Genomic DNA, 20174 nt, shown 5'->3' with positions numbered 1-20174 from the left:
AAATTTTTAAATTTCACTTGAAGATCTCCTTGCCTTCTTAGCTCAACAGGCTTTCATCAACCCAGACGTTACCAGAGCGACACGATCATCTCTGTTCCACCAGCGGACCTACTGCTAGCGTAAAACATTCAGCAGCTTTTGCTTTGCTTCAAAAGCGTTATTTGAAACCACTGACTTGTCAGTTTTGGCAGCATGATGAACAAAAAATATAAGATGCATTGTTTGGAGGGAAAAGCGAGGTGCATGAATAATAGATCAGCCTTAGCTTGCCATGTTTGGGCCTCGAAAAGCAGGCTAATGGCTATTGATGTCTCCAGTTTCAAACAAATTGCCTCATATGAGAGCTCAATTCAAATAGAAAAAAAAAGAGGGTACTCTGGTGAGGAGGAGAGTAGGGAATGAAATTATCTCCTCATATTGAGATGCACGCTTGGTCAGCCAATTCTTTGTCCTCACAAGTATCAGGTACAGGCGGAATTAGCCCAATGTAAAATTAAGCTCGATCAAGCAAGGCCTTCAAACATTCCCCACATTCCCATATCTCAGCCCTTGTGAGAGGAAAGATGGATGAGTGATACAACTGGAGCGGAGCCAGAAATTACCAGATGTGCTGCTTGAAATCACGAGAACGAGCGAAGCACCGAGTCACTGTGTAAAACCGTAACCCCGTTACTCTCCTCCAGATCTAATTAACCATTTAATTATTTTGGCACGTTTTTAGGCCGGAATACACATGGGGAAAAGAATCAGCAGAAAAAAAAATAATAAAAAATTGGCCTGTGTGATGTTGGTTTTGGCAACGGCCAGAAAACAAGGACAAGGAATCCAGATGGAAACCTCTCAAGATTCTTTTCCAGTCTCTTTTTCTCCATCCGTCCCTTCATCTCTTGTACTTCCATTCTCCATCTCTCCCTGACACATCATTAGGATGCAGACTAATCTATTCTCCGCTCTCCCCTGTACCTTTGTCTCCTCATATTCGACTAACAGGCATGATTTAGAAATTATGGAATTAGGGCAGCACTCCCATTTCTATTAATGGGGAACGACATGATGAAAGAGCTTGAGCCTGAGCATGCAATTTTGCTAAACTCTAATACATGTCCTCTGATCTACATTTCTTCCTCTTTCACATACACATCTGCTGTGGAAGAGCACATGCATTACACCTTAGCTGTAATTATAGATGAAATACTAATTCTTAGCTCTTCAAGCACTGCCGGATGTGGCGTGAAATGATGGCAGCAGGAAAGTTAACAACGAAGCACTAACCCGTCCATAGGCACACAGGCAAAAACACACACAGAAGTCCAGATGGTCTCGGTGTTATTGCTGAATAATGCATGCTATGTAGACTCTATAAAAGTTACATGGATGAAGAGAGCGAGTCATCATTCAGGCACTGTGGGCAGTCTGGTAAGGGCAGCTTTGAAGGATAATTAGTCCAAACTTGAGACTGTAAATGGATTTTTTTTTTTTTTTTTAAAAAGCCTCGTTAGTATTTAGCTGCATAGGTGGGAAAACATTTAGGTACAGTTACAGAGATAAAAACTCTTGGCTTTTAGTCATTGTCAGCTGATACACTAGCTGGCTGTCTGCCTATGTTTGCAGTCACCTTGAAAACGGTTTTTGTGGCTAAAAGCACAAAAAAAGTTGGGAATTATACAGCAGATTCAGAACTAGAGGCTTGGATTTCAGAGCACCGCTCAGAAGCACTACGGAATATATCTGGTGCTGTGTTTTCTTGTAAAATACCCAAAGGAGGAGAAGAGGAGAGGAGTGGAGGGGGGCAGGGGCACGTCCGGGTGAAGGGTAAATGCTGCACTCATGTGGGGAAACTGAGGAGTGCCTCTTTTTTATATTTTCTACCCTCTGGAGTTTTATGACAGGGCATCCCTGCTCTCATGTGCTGCATTCATGTGCCTATTGTACATGAATGCAGTAACTCTAATTATTCCTTCTAAAAGCACAAACTTAACATAGTTTTCGGCATATTTAAGTAAACTTGTAACTTTTGTAACTTTTTTACAATTAATAATGAGCAACTAACTAAGCAATAGCTGAAAAAAAATAGCTAAGACAAACACGTTGCATATGACTAACATGGCAAGAAGTGGGAAATGTAAAGTAAAATAAAACTAATAAAGCAAATATATGTCTACTTTTAATGCTTTTTTTCCAAAGTATTTTTTAATTGAGAACAAATGTCACAAAAATGTGTGCAACTGCACTTACGTGTTGAATGAGTGGTGATATTTCCGACGACACGCCAACGCCTCAACGTACTACCACTTTCATTTCGACGGCTGAGCCAGTGGAGGAATCCAGGAGTGACCAGCGCCAGGTTTACATACCTTGACGAAGGAGGAGTTTCCCCTCACCTGGTTAACAGTAAGTCCAAACTGTCTCATCAAATACCTGGTCGTTTTTTCCACCAAGCGTAGTTTGAGCGGTGTCGTTAAGTTAACAAGAAAGCGGAACTAGCCTGCTAGCTGGAGTTAGCTGGGGTGACTATTTGTCCTGGTCCGTCTCCTTTTCCCTACCAGGATACATGAGAACAACCACAACATTTTTTTAAAAAATGTAAGAAAATCTTGACACTTTTTTCCTCTCTCTTCCCAGAAGTATTTTTGTGTATTTTAAAAGTTTATTTTATGGACTTACGTATACAACTTTTCTTTGAGTTGGGTGTGTTTTTGACTTTCCTGTTTCAGACTTGGTTGGTTAATATTTGTCGCACAGCCAAACGGCACCTGTTTCTCTTGTGATCGATACGTGACTGAATTGTTATCAGGTGCGTTGGTAGTGCACTGCCTCAATTTAAATGTGGTAGTGGACCTAAATAACCAGCTTTATTTTAACCATAAAGCCTGTTTACCTGTGTGTGTGTGTGTGGGGGGGGGGGGACATAGCCAGGGCCCTAAATGTGTCATCTGTAAACTGGAAAGTAAAAGACTTTTCAGCATGATGTCATAAGTCAAATTGTTGTGGCTCTCTGATGTACATAATCGTGACTGACCCTGATGAAACCTGACAAAAACCTTACTTTTACGAAGTTGTTTATTCTTTGAACAAATGGACACAGGGAGAGTAAAAAAAAAAAATTACTTTGTACAGAGTTGTTACCTCAACGTGACTGGGATAAGAAAAGACGTCACTTTGTTCATCAGTAAGATCTGGAGGAACAGGTTTGGGCTGAAGAACAAGAAAAGCCTTTACCTGTTCAGGCTATTGTTTTTAATCCACTTTCTGTTGGTCCCCGTGAAGACCTACAACATGAGTGGGTATGTCCTTAAGGCTTGTTAAATATTTCCTCGTGTGTCTGCTAGTTTATTAAATTAGGCTGATAATCAAAAATAATTAAAATCGGGCTTTTAACCTCTTATTTGAGACTTGTGCTTTTGGATTATGGGGAGAAAAAAAAATAACATACCAACGCTTAATGCGGTTATTATCAAAGTAATCATCATCTAAATACAATTGGCAATTGTTTTTCGAAACATATTGTGCTTAAAGAATAAACTAGAGCATAGTTGCAAAAATGCATGTATTATTTTTGTCCGTTACTCTGTTTCTTGTGTTTGGAACTGAAGTTATTGTAATGAAGATTTGTTGGTCCGGTTTCACCTCAAAAATTAGAAATGCTTCGAATCACGTAGTTGTTTTTATTTAAAACTGACAACGACTACTCCCACTGCTGCTGAATTACATTAATTGCTGCAGTTGTGTTTATTATTTATATTGTTCATTTATTGTTATTTTAATTTGCTACATTTACTTAAGCAGAAATATAGAATAAACTGCTAGATTTAGTTTTAAAGTAAGAGGCGTCATTGGGCAGAATCTTATAATTTTTTGTTATTGATCTTTATAGGGTGTATAACTGGATATTATTCAAGCTTTGTTTTCTGGATGCCAGCCTGCAGTTGGCTGCTTGACAGAACTCTGGGCTCCTAGCTTGCCAACTAAATTGATGTTATTTTACTAAGAGCGATGGGAGATGGCCCTGTAATCTCCACAGCATTACCGTCCATATTTTTTTTCTCCTCCGTAAACTTTTCCAAACAGCCATATTTGTTTCGTGGTTAAAAAAAATGTAGTAGCCTTTGCTCGTCCAGCTGACCGGCAGCGCTCAGCAGCACGTTTGGGAGGCAAAGCTCTCTGCTACTCCCATCTAAAGCTCAGCCGCCTCAGCATTTACGGTTTACACAACAATGTAAAAGACAGTGTATCACATTATTATCAAATGGCGTCACCTCATCAGGAAACGCTGAATGTTCGTGAATTATTTCCAAACAGCCAAAGTCGAGCAAAAAAAAATTTTGCCTCTTGCAGCCAGATGAGCGGTTTCCCTAGTTGGTGCAATGTATGCTCTGAAAACATTTGTCTTTACAAACTTTATATTTTGATGCTGGTAACTGGCGAATTTTTATATCTGTAACTTCTTCATTAGGCCATCTCAGATATGGATAATATCTGGTCCTGCTGCAGTTGTGAAAGAATATTTATTTAGACATTTTCTCCACCCACTGCAGTTTTTTATAACTCGAATAGTAATCATTTTAAATGTGAAGGCAATGGGAAGAACCTCTTATGCAAGATCTACAGTACAGACCAAAAGTTTGGACACACCTTCTCATCGAATTCAATTAGAAAGTGTGTCCAAACTTTTGGTCCGTACTGTAAAATCTACAAAGATTTTTTGTTTCGTCCTCAAGTTGCAAACTATGCAGTTTTTTTAAGTAGATGTTTTTCTTTTTTCACAACTAAAGAAGTTGGTTGCATTCATTCTACGCAGTCAAGTTTATTTTTCCTTGTGTGGTAAAAGTTGTTTAGCTTTGTTTTAAAACCTAAAAATATTAGGATATTTCCTCAAAATTCAAATATTTTTTAAATCTTGTATCCATTTCTGAATGTGTAATTTATTTATTTTTTTTCAATGTTTCAAGAAGATTTTTATTTATTTATTTATTTTTTTTGACTATAGACAAATTTTGTTTTGCAAGTCTGAAGGCAAAAACGAGCCTTCAGATTGAAAACGTTGTTGACTTCTGGTGATTGGAAACCAAACTGATCAACTTTACATTTCTGTGATTGTGTATTGTGAGTTTGTTTTGTCATTATAAAGCTCCATAGAAAGACAGATTATCTCCCCAATGATTGCTAAAATCCTTTCTCCTGACTTGTATAAAATCCGGTGAACAAAACCATCTAATTGTCTCATTTTTATTAAATTAATGACCAAAGAGTGAAGACAAGTGACGCTAACATGATCTGAAACTGACGGATGAATAAATTGTTGGTCAGACTTAGTTTTACGTCATTAAATCACCAGCAGAAATGATCTCGACAGTCCTATCGACATGTTCAATTTCTCGTGTTGCTCCTGATAAATCCGCCTTCAGTGTTATAGATGTAAACTTCTGTCCGTGTCGTACAGAGTGTAATGATCTGTCAGGAAAAAAGCTGTTGAGTTTCTGTGAAACATGTGTTCTCTGGTCCAAGAAAAAGGAAAATAAGAGATAAATGTAGAGTCAACAACATTAAATCATCGAGCCGGCTGCCAAGCAGACCATCCATTTTTCCACCTTAGTTGTTTTTTTTCTTTTTTTTGTTCTGCTGTAGGTTTGACAGGAGATCTGAAGTCCGGGGGCTATTTGCAAAACAGGAAAATGTCATTTGAAACTGTTAAGGAAAAAGTGCTGACAAAAGCGGAAGAAACGCAGAAATGATTAAAGCAGTACTTCCTTTATGTTATCTAAAAAAACCTTAGAAAAAAAACCAGCTGAATTTGCGAATTATGATTGACTGATTCTCGTCCCGGAACAAAACAATCTGTGATGAATCTTAGCCTGTAAATGAGCTGATTCTCATGTCACCTTTGTGCTGAGGCTGGTATTGTGCCAGTTATTTTAATGTCTTCCGTCCCACTTAAATAGTCTCTTCCTAGTGGTTGCATCATAACGCGGAACAAACAGAACCATTAAGCATCGCCTCAAAATCCCAATGACGCCACACCCTTCACACCCGTCACACCCGTCACTTTCTGAATTAGCAAAACCACCCAGACAGCTAAGCCGTGTTTGCCGCAGCATGCCTTGCAGGTAGTGAAATAATCATTCATACTCATTACCATTCACTTCCTGACTAAAATCACCACCTTTTTCTTTTTTTTTTTTTGTAGCAGTACTGTAATTACAAAAAAGTTCATTTGCAGTGAAACAAATTGGTCAACTCAGCAGTTGCATCTCCCAGCTTCCTGATGACACATGCTGAAGTGTCTGTAGAGTCAGGATCGTGACGTCTGATTGGTGATCTGAACACAGAGCCCGCGTTGAGCCGCCTAACATGAAGTTATCGTGTTCTCGTACGACCAGCAGGCTGAAGTTACTAAACTGTTGCTGTGGGTGTTGGGCTTTAAATAGTTTGAGACATTATATAATTCTCAAGCAGTTGTAGAGGAACCAGAGTTGCACCTTATTTGCATTTTAATGTCATATATATATATATATACATATATATATATATAACCTTGTTGTTTTAAAGTGATCTGGTATGCAAATGCTTTGTCACAATAAAAATAAATGAACACGGTGTTAAAGTACCACATCTGTTACTGAGAGCATGTCGTCTCTCATCTCAAAGACACAGTTTCAGCTCTGGTTTATAATGACGAACAGCTTTTCATTTGTACGCCGTCGTAATGTTTCATTTTTAATTAATTTTTACTGCGCTTTTGCAGGGGGGATTCTAAATCTTGGAGTGGGTCTTAAATTCGAGTGTTGCTAATTTATGCTGCAGAAAATGCAACGCGGGATTCATAAAACAGACTATATTTGGGCGAATGGGTGTTTCGTAGAAGCAGCATGCTTCTTAGTTCCGGTTACACAAAGCTGCACCTGCTGGATGTAAAAGGAAATGAATATAATAATCTAAAATAGGTAAATAAAATGGTGCTCGAACAAGACAAATAAGGGCTGAGGAAAATTAGAATAGAGCTAAAAGGAGCTGAAATCATGAATAATTAAGTTAGTACAAGTCACATTGGGAGACACCACAACAATGGCTGTGTTTACATACACAATAATATTCTGACTATTGATCTTCTTCAAAGGAAATATTCCGATTATGCTCTTTTTATGAGTTTCAGATAGTTTGTTTTGTTCATGTTCCTAATTACGTCTTAGAATATGATCACATTGCATTTATGTCCCCTTTCAAATCCTGTTGTTTTGGAGTCATGCAAAGCCTTCATCAAATCTTCCGTCAACATTCAGAGCTTTGATTGTGCTTCTCACCCACCACAAAGGTTGGCCTCCTTCACAGCTGCTGTTTCAGTCTGATGCAGGTGTAAACAAGTCTGCATACCAGAAGTTTAAGTGACATGAAGCCAGAAAGAGGAGAGGGAGCTAAATTAAAGTTTAGCTCAGAGAAACTCGCAAAGATAATAATAATTTAAAAAAAAAGACAGAATTATTTTGTTTGCCGTTTTATTTATAGAGATTCGCCAGTCAATCTGAACTATTCAGTTTTTCTTTAATCAGTGATTACCAGTCAAATACAGCATTTAACTTGGTGCATTTAATCTGGAATTAGATTGTTTTTAAAGAAATCCCAATGGTTAAGGAAGTATATTCTGATGCATACATTTGAATAATCTCATAGTTCCTCGATGCATAAATTTGGATGATCTAGTTCCTCTTTTTTTTTTCATCCTCCTCTATCGAAAATTCAGGATTTTTTTTGGTCTAATTTATTTTAGACGCGTAAGAAAACAAGATTATCCAACTGCAAAGCGTCAGCCTTATCTGCATTTAATCTTGTGCGTGCCAGCCAATCAAATATTATAAGATCAATATATCGAATCCTAAGTAAGAGAATGAATTTAGCAAAGGACTGCTTGTAATATTTGGTAGGGCTGCATGTTGATAGTATAGTTATATATCTATATAGACTGTAATTACCCATAATACCCAAAGCTGATGTGTGTTTTTACGAGCAGAGATAGCAAATCTTAAGGGAAGTGATGGGGATGTTATGTAATAGTAAAGAAGGAAGACAGTCAGAAAAATGTGAGTTAACGGTAATCAGTATTCTCATAAGTTTGTCGAAGGTTGTTGTAACTTCCACTAGCAGATTTAAATTGCGTAAAAATCTTTCCAGTTCCCAGCGCTCAAACTACCCTGCATCTAAAAAATGTACTCTGTGTGTTTCTAATCCAGAATGTGTTGAGCCTCCTACTGCTTCTTAAGAAGCAAACCTTGCTCTGTTTCAAGTTTTGCATTTTTCTTTCCCTCTCAAATATGAGCCGAGTCAGCACTAAGCATGCTACGATTCATTGCCTTTGTCTAAAATATAAGTAATCTGATTTGTCTTCCATATTTCAGGGAAGTTGTTTAGCAGCACAGAGGGGTGACTCATGCGTTTACATCACAGGCGAGCTTCAGCTCGCATATTTCTACCCTATCGGTGTAAATCGGATGAGTTTTCAATCAGAAAAAAAAAGCAATCTCTCCCTGTTCAAGCTGCTTCATTTATTCAGCTGTCAAGTAATCAATTTAACATGAGGCGAGATGGATAAGTGAACCTTGCATTTCCAGATTTCTCCCCTGTAAGTGTTTGAAGCTCTTATCTCCTTAATAATTAATAGATGCATTAAAAAGTGAGACCTCAGTCGATAAACCATCCCGGCTATCCACTGGCAGATATTGGTGTGCAGCATATATAAATATATATATTTGTATAAGCATGTATGTTAGCTGATATGTTGCAGGATGTTGTTAAGTCATGGAGGTCATGTGGATTTTAGGTCATTTAAACTCCTTTAATTGCGTTTTTATCTTCCCACAAAACACGATCACAAGAGTATCATGCTTGTTTTTACTTGTAGGTCTTTATTATTTAAAAAAAAGTTTTGTACATGTGCTGCTCACTCCTCCTAAAATATAAAAGCAGAGACTAGTAAGAGTATGAGACTCTGTGGTTTCAGGGTAAAGGCTTAGAAATGTAAAATATTAACTTCATTAAAAAAAAAAAAGAAAGAAACAAAGCGATAATTATTCCTGCTAAGGTAGAATAATTTACAACATATTCAATTAAAAAAAGTTTTATTGTAATTCTGTTTTGGGTCCTGAGAAAACAGACTCCAAGTTAGAGATAAAACAAAAGGTTTTGCCTTTAAAACATTTCGAGGTAAAACTGTGGGCCAAATATACTACAGGCAAGAAGAACCTGAATGCATCATTCTTGCATAATAAGCAAACATTCACTGCAGTCCAGGCAGCTCTTTTCAATAGGATCATGTGAACAACAGTAATGATCAATAAGTTATTATCCTTGTTAAAATAGTAAAGGATAATAACTGTTAAAGGTTAAACAATTTGAACTGAAATGTGGATTTTGGTTATGCTACATTCTTTGAACAAAAACATCGAAATATGCTTTAAGTAGCTTTGAAATGCTCATTGTGCATCTTCTTTTTTTTACAATATTGCTCCTTATAGAATAAAACAACGGGGAAATGAGTTGCTCCTCTAACTCCGCTGTTTATAAATATCTCAAATAAAGCACTTAAATATTTTTTTCCATTAAAGCTTAATCAAACATTTTAGTGATGCTGTAACCTCTAGACTATTGGCTGACGCTAGAATGCTTGTGAGAGTCGCACCTATACGTCACTCCTTCTCACTCCAATAGTTTTCTTTTAAACGTAATATTGTTCCGTTTATTTAACATGTGGTGAATTGAGTCGACAATATGCATGTTTGCTCTCTGGACGCTCGTCGTTCTCAAGTTCAGGGTCATGTGAATCTTGTTAAAGTCCAAGTTAACGGTCAACTCTCTCCCTCCCTTCAGGCCGCAGAACATTGAGCTCGGAGCCACAGGCGGAGCTGCTAAGCAGGACAGCACCAACATGGACGAGATGAGTGTGGAACAAATGGCTGTCAGAGCCAACCAGCTGACTGATGAGGTACTGAATCCTGTTCTTTCCCCGTTTCTCTCTCTCGGTAAATGTTCCATGTGTTTCGGTGAATGAAATGAAACCTGGAATGTTTCTGGATGCTCACGCTGAAGGCTTTAGTTGCTTAGTCTAGTCACTTCAACAAATTGAACAAATTTATTTGAACACACGGATGCCACTTGCGGTTCAATCGTGTGAACTTTTAGTAAACAATTGGCACGCTAGCCTTGCAAGAAAGTGAAAATGTCAGTCAGATTTTGAGCAGATGCTTCATTGTAGGAGCCAAACAAATTTTCTTCCACATGGAAATGAATGAAAACTGGCTCTGGTGGAAAATCTGAATATGGAAAGCAGAAGGAGTTCTTCTTGTGAAGTACTTGTGTAAACATAGGAAGCAGAGGTTCCAAGTAAAGGCTAAACAGTCCACCACGTACATCACTACAGCTAAGCATTGATGAAAATTCATTTGTTAAAAACCACATGTCCTCATTTAGCTACCTGTAGAAAAAACAAAGAAAGATTTGATCTAAATGTGCAAATTATTACAATTTAAATGTGGTTTTTATTGGGGGGGGAAATGGAACAATATTTTTAGCCCTTTGTTTCATAACATGACAGACGTGGAAGTTGTGAGGCTTTGGTTCCTGGTTTAGTCTGTCGGTGCTTTTCACAGGTTGACTTTCATTTCAAGCTGATAGTTTAACTATCACTGGACACCATATGACCAAACTGATGAAATAAATACTCGGCTCTAATGTGTATTGGTTCTAAACTTCTCTTGTTTGTCTCTGCTGTGTTTTTCTGCTTTCTGTGTTTGAACTAAACCTGCAGTTTTCTTTCTTCCCTTCTTCTTCTTGTTTTTTCTTCTTCTTCTTCTTCTTCCTTGTGCTGCTGCCTGGTTGATGAAGGAGGCGCGTGGGCATGGAAATGTCCTGCTGCTAATTCTGCTAACCACCCTGGCTTTGGGTAACTGGCCAAACCTTAAACACTCGATGCATGACTGACTGTGTGTCAGGACATTACAATTTATTGTTTAAAATGCAGTATTTAGGAATAAAAAATACAGTGCCCTGCATAAATGTTATATACCTTGAGCTGTTGTTAATTTATTCTACTAAGATCACGACAAATGGCAAATAGTTGCGGAACATAAGGGAAAGCCTGGCTTTTTGTTTTTGTTTTTATCTGAAAAGCGTAGCATGTATGTGAATTTAGCTCCTTCACTTTAATACACAATAAATCAAACCCTTGGGGTTTTTTTTTTTCAGAAATGTGTTAGTTGGTAAATAAAGTACGTTTGTGTTGTTTGTTCTCAGCAGAAATTCTGCGCCGGTATCAAAGGCTTGTCAGAGAACACTGGCAAATAAAAAAAAAAACGAATCATGACAACCAAAAAATGCTGCAGATAATTGAGGGGGAAAAGTTGCGGAGATGTTGACAGCAAGGTTGACCTTGTGAAGCAACATCCTAACCATTTTGTTGCAGACAGCTCAAGTCCGGTGTCCAGAATCGGGATGGCGGACCTTGTGAGAAATGGTCAGGGAAGATTACAAAGGATGGGCAAGAAGAGCTTGAGTCAGAAGAACAGAAAGTAACATTTCATGTAACCCTTAACTCACAATCTCTACAATAAAACCTGGTTGTTGCAGCATCATGCTGCGGGGGATGCTTCTCTTCTTCATGGACAGAGAGTCTACTCTGAAAGGCAGCAGCTGTCAATAGATCAGAGTGTATTTGTTAGAATGGGCTCATCTAAGTCCAGATCCCAAATCCTTTTGAACATTTCTGGGAAAGCAGAATCTTCATGTTTGCTTACGGCACCCATCTAATCTTAGGGAGTTTGAGCTATTTTGCTAAAACAAACGGGCAAAATTTAAAGAAAAAAAATAATATATATCTAAGCATACAAAACTGACAGAGACATAAAAGTAGATTTGCATCGAAATACAAATACATATCACCATTTAGAAACAGTTTTTGTTTTTCTTTTGCACAAACATCAAGAAAAACTGACTTTTTTTTTTTTTTTTTTTTTTCTAATTTGCTGCCTGTGGTTGGTAAACCACGTTTTGTGTTGGTTTGTTGAGAATTTAAAAAGAAAACAACAAACAAACAACATGCATAAAAGAATAAGCTGAAATCTGTGAAAGTTAAAGGTGTATAAATACATTTTAAGGCACATTTGGAAGGTTATTTAACCTTAAAAGCTTTTAAGATTATTTTTTTTGTCAAATGTAATTTGATTCTTTGTAATCCAGCCGTGCTGTATGCTTTTCTTTTTTTTTTTTTTTCTTTTTTTTGTGTAGACGTGTTACTGGTAGATGGGCTTGTGAAAGGTTTTCATTGTAGCTTTTTGCCATCTCATCTAAGGTAAACATATTTCCCCATTAAAGCTTTCCCACACAAGTGCTAAAAGCTAAGCCGTTCTATATCTAAGATTTGGGACAGCACAACAATCTGGCAACTTTTGGCAGCGATGTTAGGCTCAACTGGCCAAGTGGAAGGATTGCAGAAGCAATAACGTAATCTTCATCCCAGCGAGGGATGTTCTGGCTAAGTCAACAGAAATCTGGCTGAGCTCGACACGTCCAGTTAGCCAATTTGTGTTTGTCTGTTTCTCAACTCGCCGATGAACGTATTCAGAGCAAACGGAGAAAATGAGGAATCTGTTCTCGACTCTCTGTTGTTGACTAAGAATTAGCGATGGCGACTGTGCAGTCCTGTGCTAAGCCGCTGCAGTTCCGGGGATTCTGTGCAGCATTTCCTGTTAATGGATGCATGAAGGGCGTCGCTTTACCTGAACCGACTGCATTCCTTTCCACTGTCACTTCTTGCCTCTTGTGTTTTCGTCCATTTACTTTTGTGTGAGTTTTACTTGATCGGTGACTCCAACCTATTATATGGCTGGAGAGAAAAAAAAAACAACAACAAAAAAACTTGTTTTAGATTCAATAAGAAATCTGTACGATTCATTCTTCAAAAACAGAACAATTGTAAATGTTGTATTGATCAACCAGTTGGTGTTGTTTCTCTGCCCTCCTCCATCGTCCTCCTATGAAAATCCTCACAAAAAGTTTCTATCTCTGGAGTTTGTTGGCAATGAAATTCAGAAATCACTGCCAATGTTTATTAGTTCAGACCACAGGGGGGAAATTTTAGTCTTCGGGGGGCTGGTATTCTGAGTGTAATCCAAAAATAATTTGCAAAAATCCTCCTGAGTCTGCCAACTGGAATAACTGGAAAAGGAAAATCATGTCAAAATTAGAGAATTTCAGCTTCCAACGTTGTGTGTGTGTGCGTGTGTGTGTGTGTGAGTGTGTGTGTGTGTGTGTGTGTGTGAGTGTGGCTCCAAATATAAGAGAAATTGCACAATTCTGGTAAGGAAAAAAAAAATATCAAATCGAGTATTTCAAAGTAGAATTGAGTATTTTCTGAATGTGAAGATATTTTTTGAGGATATTTCGGTAACACTTTATTTAACATGAAGGAGTCTTTATGAGTGTCTGACTTGTCATGAAGTGTCATTCGCTGAAAAATGACACATTTAATGCAGAGCTGCATTAAAAGTCCCAACTTTGCATGAGTTTGTAAATAATGACACTTTATTCTTATTTACGTCGATGTCAGTCACTGAAGGAAACGCTTCCAGTGACTGACAGTTAAGTTTGATAATATTGTCCTAAAGATGATCTTGACTATATTTTCCCCTTCCAGTCCCTGGAAAGCACACGGAGGATGCTGCAGATGGCAGAGGAGGTGAGACTTTTGATGTTTCTATTCTTATTCTTTTGAAGTTTTTAGTCAGGTCTTTGTTTTATCTACCTGAAAGAAAGTGCTAAAAATGTCACATTTTGCTTAAAGGTGTTATTACACAGGTAATGTGGGAAAACTATGTGGAGAGGCCAAATCTAACTTGTTGTTGAAACTTTTTTTATTTTTTCTTAAAATGCTGTGTCCTACTGCTTATTTTAAAACTTATAAATTGATTTTTTTTTTTTTTTCTAGCAAGGTCAAAATTGTAAAATTTTTAACACGACTGTCCCTTTTAATTATTTCTGTCTACACTTGCGTGAGAGAATGCATTCTTTCATTTTTCTTTTTATTTCTTTTTCCAGAGCCAACAGACAGGAAACAAAACCATGGAGATGCTTGACCACCAAGGAGGTGAGCTCACACAGCATCAACTTTTCATCACTGTTAAAGAGAACGAGGTATTCTTTGATTCATAAGTGAGATATTTTCCCTCCTGAGGCAATGGGAGTAATAAATGTTGGAATAGAATCTACAAGCAAGTGGTTACTTTTTTAAAAAATAAAAAAAAGTGAGTGATGTTCAAATGTTTTATTTTTTTTAATGCGAGCACATAAAGGCCGAGTAAAATGTTCCATATTTTCTAATTTAGAGTTGATTTGTGCCAGACGCTTCTCAAACGGGAGGAACGATGATGCAAAAACAAGAAGTGGATGTAAAAGTTCTTCTAATCCACAGGGGGCCGAAATTAAACATCACATTCTCTAATCTGTACACAACCCCTGTTGATGTTTAGCTGGATGCCCCTCAGCAAGTTTCAGACATATTCGACTCCAGAGCAGTTGGAGATCCAGGCAGGATTCCTGCTGAGTGTTTGACTCCTTGCCTGGCCAGAGATGAGTTGTGGAAATAGTTTTCAACAGGTTTGAGGTGCGGGGCCTTCCAACTAAATGTGATCTTGTTCTCCTTTTTTCACTCAAAAACCAGGCTTGAAGTGTTTCCGGGTTTGTTGTTCTGTTGGAACAACCATTAAGTTGTTAAATTAGATTTTAGAAGCGGCAAAGCGCTCCTCTTTTTTTTCCTTTTTTTTTTTCTCCATTATTCCAGTACAACTGGGACCTAAAACAGTTTCTCAGCATGACGCTGCCTCCATGACGCTTCACAGTTGTCATGCTGTTCTTGGATTTAAAAGCTTCACTTTGACTTCTCCAGACGTTTTTCTCTGCCTAACAGATCCATCTTTGCATCATAAAAAGTTTCCCCGTTTGTTCACTCGGGCAGCAGCAAGAAGGGAATTGTGACAATCTTAAATAAACTCTTAAATTTCTGTGAAAACGGTCGAATATTCACATCAGAAAATGTGTATTGGCATGGAAAACTCAAGCTCATAACCCTTGTAATATATTAGACAACAATAGTTGCACTTAAAAACAACCCCTCCTATAACTATTGCACAAGCTGACATTTTCACCATGCAGCCTTAAAAGTGTAGCAGAAGACTACAGGAGTGTGTGTGTGTGTCTCCTCTGCTACTTGCTCAAGGACACGTAAAACACACCGTACAGGGAGTGTATGTCTGTTCCTTTTTAACCACAATACACCAGAAAAATAGTACGGCGAAGTCTTGTTTTGGAAATTCACCCCGCCCCCTTTTTACGTGATGAATATCTAAAGACCCAAACTGCTGATTCATATTCATAGCCAACTTCTAACTGGCTCTTTAAGTTAAGTGTAGCTGTACATTCATGCTACCTGCAGTTTTTTTCCTCTTCCGTCGTAAATAGATGTTTGTAGTTTTGTTTTCTAACATGACGACGACAAAAAGCCTTTATTTAAATGATTAAAATAACACGTTCTTTTTATTTAGAGCAAATTAAGAATGTGGAGCGGGGCATGGACCAGATCAACCAGGACATGAGGACGGCGGAGAAAAACCTGACGGACCTGTCCAAGTGCTGCGGCCTCTGCGTCTGCCCCTGCGACAGGTAGGCCGTCCGTCCCACCGCCGCTTCCTGCTCTCGCCTCGTCCTGCATGCCGCCGCCGATCTTCCTGCCGTTGCATTTATAATGCGTCAGAAAGAAAGCGTGCAGTTGCACTGCGAAGCCGCAGAAGGCTTCAAACGCAAATTGCTTCGGTATTCATGCAGCTTTGAAACGCTTCTGTGATGCTGGTTTGTTGATTTTTATTGCCGTTTTCTTTTTTTTTTTTTTTTTTACCCATAAATTGCAAATGTTGCTGATAGCAGTGTGCTACTCAACATTCTCCATAAATCTGCTTGGCAAATGTGCGTTTATAACGACGTTGAAAGGCTGTATTTGATTCTAAACACGGACAAAATCTCTCTGAAATGCTTTCGTTTTGGAAAAGAAGATACTTTGATTATCAAGACATCAGGTAGGGAATCTTTCACCGTCGCGCTTCATTGATTAGCATCTGCAGTAGCTAACAATTGAACCTGCTAAGAAAGAGCTGCTTAAGTTCTGCGTGCGTGTTTTACTGTGACGCAGTGTACGTTTCCAACTGGATTTTTAATCTCCTTTTGTCTCCAGGGTGTCATCCATGGAGAACGACTCTCGTTACAAACGCACGTGGGGCGTGGGCGAAGGCGACGGCAAAGGCTCCAACGTCGTCTCCAGGCAGCCTTCAGGCGTTCGCAACGGCCAGACCGCCCAGACGAGCGCCGCGGCGCCGTCCGGCCCCTACATCAACAGGTAACGGCTCCGTGTCTCTCCCGTCTTCGGGAATCCCTTCCATCCAAATACAAACCGCGGCGCGTCGTTTTTCAGAGTGACCAACGACGCGCGGGAGGATGAAATGGAGGAGAACCTCCAGGCCGTCGGCGGCATCATTGGCAACCTGAAGGACATGGCTCTGAATATGGGCAACGAGATCGAGAGGCAGAACACTGATATCGATCGCATCAACGATAAGGTGAGACTGATGGCGATTTTTGGTGTCTTGTTGATGCAAAATTCTGCCGTTTTTGTAGTGGCTTGCAAAAGATTGTGAAGCAGGTGGTCTTTGGAGTTTCATCTACTGCCAGTTTGTGGTTTTAACTAACCTTTTTATTCTTTTCTTATCCCAAAAAAAAAAAAAAGAAATGACAGATATTTTCAGAAAATGGTTTTTATTTCAACCCTCCCTTCTGGAAGTTTTATGATTGAGGCCACAGGAAATTTTTGCTTAATTTCAATGGATTGAATTTTACTAAAAGAAAGTTTTAAAATGATAAGAAAAAAGTCACTTTAATAAAAAACAAAACAAAAAAAAAAACAATTGTACAGTTAGAACATGGCCAACTCGTCTGTGGTGTTTTATTTTTCGTTTTTTGCCGTTTCCACTACTGAAAATAATTTGATGATCATGTGTTAGGAGACGAAGTATTTCTGAGACCAAAGTATAACTTCACAAGATGCTCAGCTTTCCTCATTTTACGTTTTTTCTAATAGGCTACTACAATTTCATTCTGGAAATATTACAGCTGTATTCTTGTAATGTTATAACTTTATATTCTAAAAATAACAATTTTTTTTTTTAGCTTGGACCTAATATTTTGTTATAGAGTTGACCTGAATTCACTATAAAACAAGATGGTGGCTCTGGCTGAGCGTCAGTGGGGGGAAAATATCCAGACTTTCCAAGAATTAAACCTTCAAAACCCCAAAACTTTAATCAATTGATAAAATCAATTATTTATCACCCAGCAATAGTAGAAAAATAGGATTTAGAAGATTATCTTGACTCGGATCATATTTTAGAAATCTTTATCTGACTGATATTTATCTGTCAATTTAATTAGCCAATTAGCAGATCTTTGTTGCTTTCTCTCTAGTTTTTGCATTAATAACTAGAGACTTATTCTCTCTCTCTCTCTTTCTTTTTTTTTCCTATACTCATTTCCTTCAGGCGGACTCGAATAAAGCCCGCATCGACGAAGCAAACGCAAGAGCCAACAAGCTCATCAAATAGACGAGGAAGCCTTCCGCTCGCCTCAGACGTCCACTTTGAGCCCGTTCCGCAACACGCAATAGAACACGTCTGCACAAACACACACTTTCGTACCGAGATGAAAACGTAAAAACAATTTAGATCACAGAGACTTTTCGCCAGGGAGCCTTTGACAGCGTCTGCCTTGCTGTAAGTAGTCATGCTGGACTGTCTGGGGCGGTGAGGGAATCAGAAACTGGGCCAAAGAGGAAGCGACTGACCGAGCGCCGCTGCTGTCTGATACCAAATATCCCAACATGGCAGCCGAACGCTCGCCGTGAGTAAAACGAGCTCCGGTCAGCTGGTTTCTCTCTTCCTCAGATTTCCAGTGTGCGTCACTTATTCACACCTAGAGGCCGCAGATAAATCCAAAATGGAAAATTCTCAAATCCTAGCTTCATTATTATCATTATTATTAATCCAGTTATTATTGTGTAACGAAGCTCATTGTTACGGGTTGCTGTGATCTGATTATGCCTAATTTAATTATCCGCCAAGCAGAAATGAAGTGAGGATAGAGGTGTTTCTTCCACTGTTTGTTCCCATGTTTTTGCCATTTCAGATCTACAGGCGTATCCCAAGAAATTAGACGTGGGAATATCGTTCAGGAATTTCATTCGAGAAGTGAAACTCTTGCGTTGTGTAGACTCAAAACAAAATATATATCAAAATAAAAATCTGTGCGCCTGAAAAAAAGGACTTTTTTAATACAGATAAAGTATGTCCAAGGACTGGGCAGTATATGAACATAGTCATCAAAATTGAAATGCATAACTCTTATGCCTAATAATGAGCTTCACTACTTGATTTGAATTGAAAAAACTACTTTTTAATGATATTATATTTCTTGGAGATTGGCCTGTAAGTCCTGTTTCAAAAACCTTCCAAATCCAGAATCAGGACAAATCTCTTCGTGCTGGAATTAACAAAAAGCTTCCCCATTAATTTCTCACATTTTGATCCTTCAGACTGAGGCTCTTGTATAAATATAATAATTTCCTATCGTAAGAATTCATATCTACCAATCCTTCATTAATTTATTAGCTCCTAAAGCAAATATCAACACTGAATTTGGGAATAGATGGCGAGGCTTAACCATTAAAACATCAGCTGTGTTACATTTATCTTTAGGTTTTTTTTGTTTTTGTTTTTTTTTTTTTTAGGTTTTTCTCTCTGATAGCAGTGTTGATGTAAATATGAAATATCCTCTAACTGTGTAGTCATTCTCTCAACCTGACTGCATTTTTTTTTTCTTCATGATGGTTTAATAGATTTATTGCTCCCAATTGGAGACTGAGCTCCTTCACAAATGTGCAGAAAATTCACTTCCTCATATTCTGTAATTGCACAATCTGTAAACGTATAAAAACAAATGTTCAGTCTTCAAACACATTTGTAATATGTTATTTTTTTTTTCTGCATTTTGTTTAATATGTCACTCGGGCATTGTTTTATTTTTGTTTTTTTTGTGGGTTCCTGGGCGTATGCTGCAGCTTTGAGAATTTCCCATTCAAAAGGCTTTGTCGTTTTGTTTTTATATAGTGATATGTGATCTTCCCCATATAAATTACAATTACTGTGTTGTAACAGTCATTGTATCACCTGCTGCAACCACTCGGTCTGTTTAAACAACGCAGCCTCTGTGAGCGTTATTACAGCCGACAATAAAACATTATATTTTGCCAGCGCGGCCAGGCTGAGGGATTGCAGCTGGCAGCAGGATGCAGAAACATACGCAGCGATGCAAATGAGCTGCTTAAGGTTGACGCTGCATGTATCCGGTGGGGGCTCCGCCACGGTCTCACAGGGTACAGAGCGCCTAACGATAAGTAATAGTGCACTCTGAACCCGTCTCCTGTCAGCATCTCCTGGCTTATTTGTTCTGAAAAAACAAAACAATTGTCTGCCTGCCTTGGCTGCAGGCGTATAGAGTTTGTAAAGATTGGCATAAGCTGTTGTTCAGTGCTCCGTGGTGCTCTGAGTGATCATCATCATCATCAGCTTGTTACCAGTGACTTGAGATCTAATTAGTCTGACGCTGCCCGCCAGCAGTCTGCTCTTCGTGTCACCAACAGCTACCGGAATGTAAATGGTCTGTTTTCAGTTTGTTCATATTCAGCTCGACCTAACAGAAACCGGCTTAGTTTTGAACACAGTGCAGTTGTTTCACATCTGTCTCTATCACTTTGTTTATACTCAATAAACTACACTCTGAAGTTTGATTTCATGCTTTTTTTCTTTTTTTATTATTATTTTTAGTTTTTTGGATTATTTGTGTCTTTTTATGTAACAGGACATCACGAGGAAGTGCATAATCATGAATTGGAAGGAGGTTTTTTTTCCTTTTTTTTTTTTGTATGTTTAACTTGTAATTAGTGTCCTCACTCCAATACACTAAAATGAAATCTAATCTAAAGCTGGAAGGAGCTAAATATGGGACAATTCCTGGCTCTGCTTTAATGCGCTGCACCATTT

General features: G+C 38.4%; 1 protein-coding gene and 1 long non-coding RNA gene across 4 annotated transcripts; one reads left to right on the top strand and one right to left on the bottom strand.

Annotated features, from left to right (window-relative positions):
- The first annotated feature begins 2248 nt into the window (after window positions 1-2248).
- On the top strand, window positions 2249-19921 carry LOC122845776 (synaptosomal-associated protein 23-like). Of its 3 annotated transcripts, none has more exons than XM_044142188.1 (8): window positions 2249-2391; window positions 9856-9970; window positions 13676-13717; window positions 14077-14125; window positions 15579-15696; window positions 16262-16423; window positions 16499-16643; window positions 17619-19921. In XM_044142188.1, exons 2-8 carry the CDS (start codon window positions 9914-9916, stop codon window positions 17679-17681), a joined length of 636 nt encoding a protein of 211 aa, XP_043998123.1. In that variant the 5' UTR covers window positions 2249-2391; window positions 9856-9913; the 3' UTR covers window positions 17682-19921. The 3 variants fall into 3 exon arrangements, with proteins under 3 accessions (XP_043998123.1, XP_043998122.1, XP_043998121.1); XM_044142187.1 differs by having other exon boundaries at window positions 2378-2583; XM_044142186.1 differs by lacking the exon at window positions 2249-2391 and adding an exon at window positions 3178-3284.
- LOC122845779 lies at window positions 10807-13667 on the bottom strand. The gene is made up of 2 exons (XR_006373132.1): window positions 11581-13667; window positions 10807-11484 (listed from the first exon to the last, which is right to left on the bottom strand). It is a non-coding gene; the product is annotated as an uncharacterized LOC122845779 (long non-coding RNA).
- Window positions 19922-20174: the final 253 nt, after the last annotated feature.

This window comes from Gambusia affinis, linkage group LG16 (assembly GCF_019740435.1).
Source record: "Gambusia affinis linkage group LG16, SWU_Gaff_1.0, whole genome shotgun sequence".
Classification (NCBI taxonomy): domain Eukaryota; kingdom Metazoa; phylum Chordata; class Actinopteri; order Cyprinodontiformes; family Poeciliidae; genus Gambusia; species Gambusia affinis.
The sequence above is the reverse complement of the archived record's forward strand: the minus strand, read 5'-3'. Positions and strand labels throughout refer to the sequence as shown.

What these genes read in the sequence shown, in the direction of transcription:
- LOC122845776 (XM_044142186.1), top strand. An exon ending in TGCTGCAGATGGCAGAGGAG is followed by an intron (nt 13,718 to 14,076) that starts GTGAGACTTTTG and finishes TTCTTTTTCCAG; the next exon opens with AGCCAACAGACAGGAAACAA. An exon ending in TCGATCGCATCAACGATAAG is followed by an intron (nt 16,644 to 17,618) that starts GTGAGACTGATG and finishes CATTTCCTTCAG; the next exon opens with GCGGACTCGAATAAAGCCCG.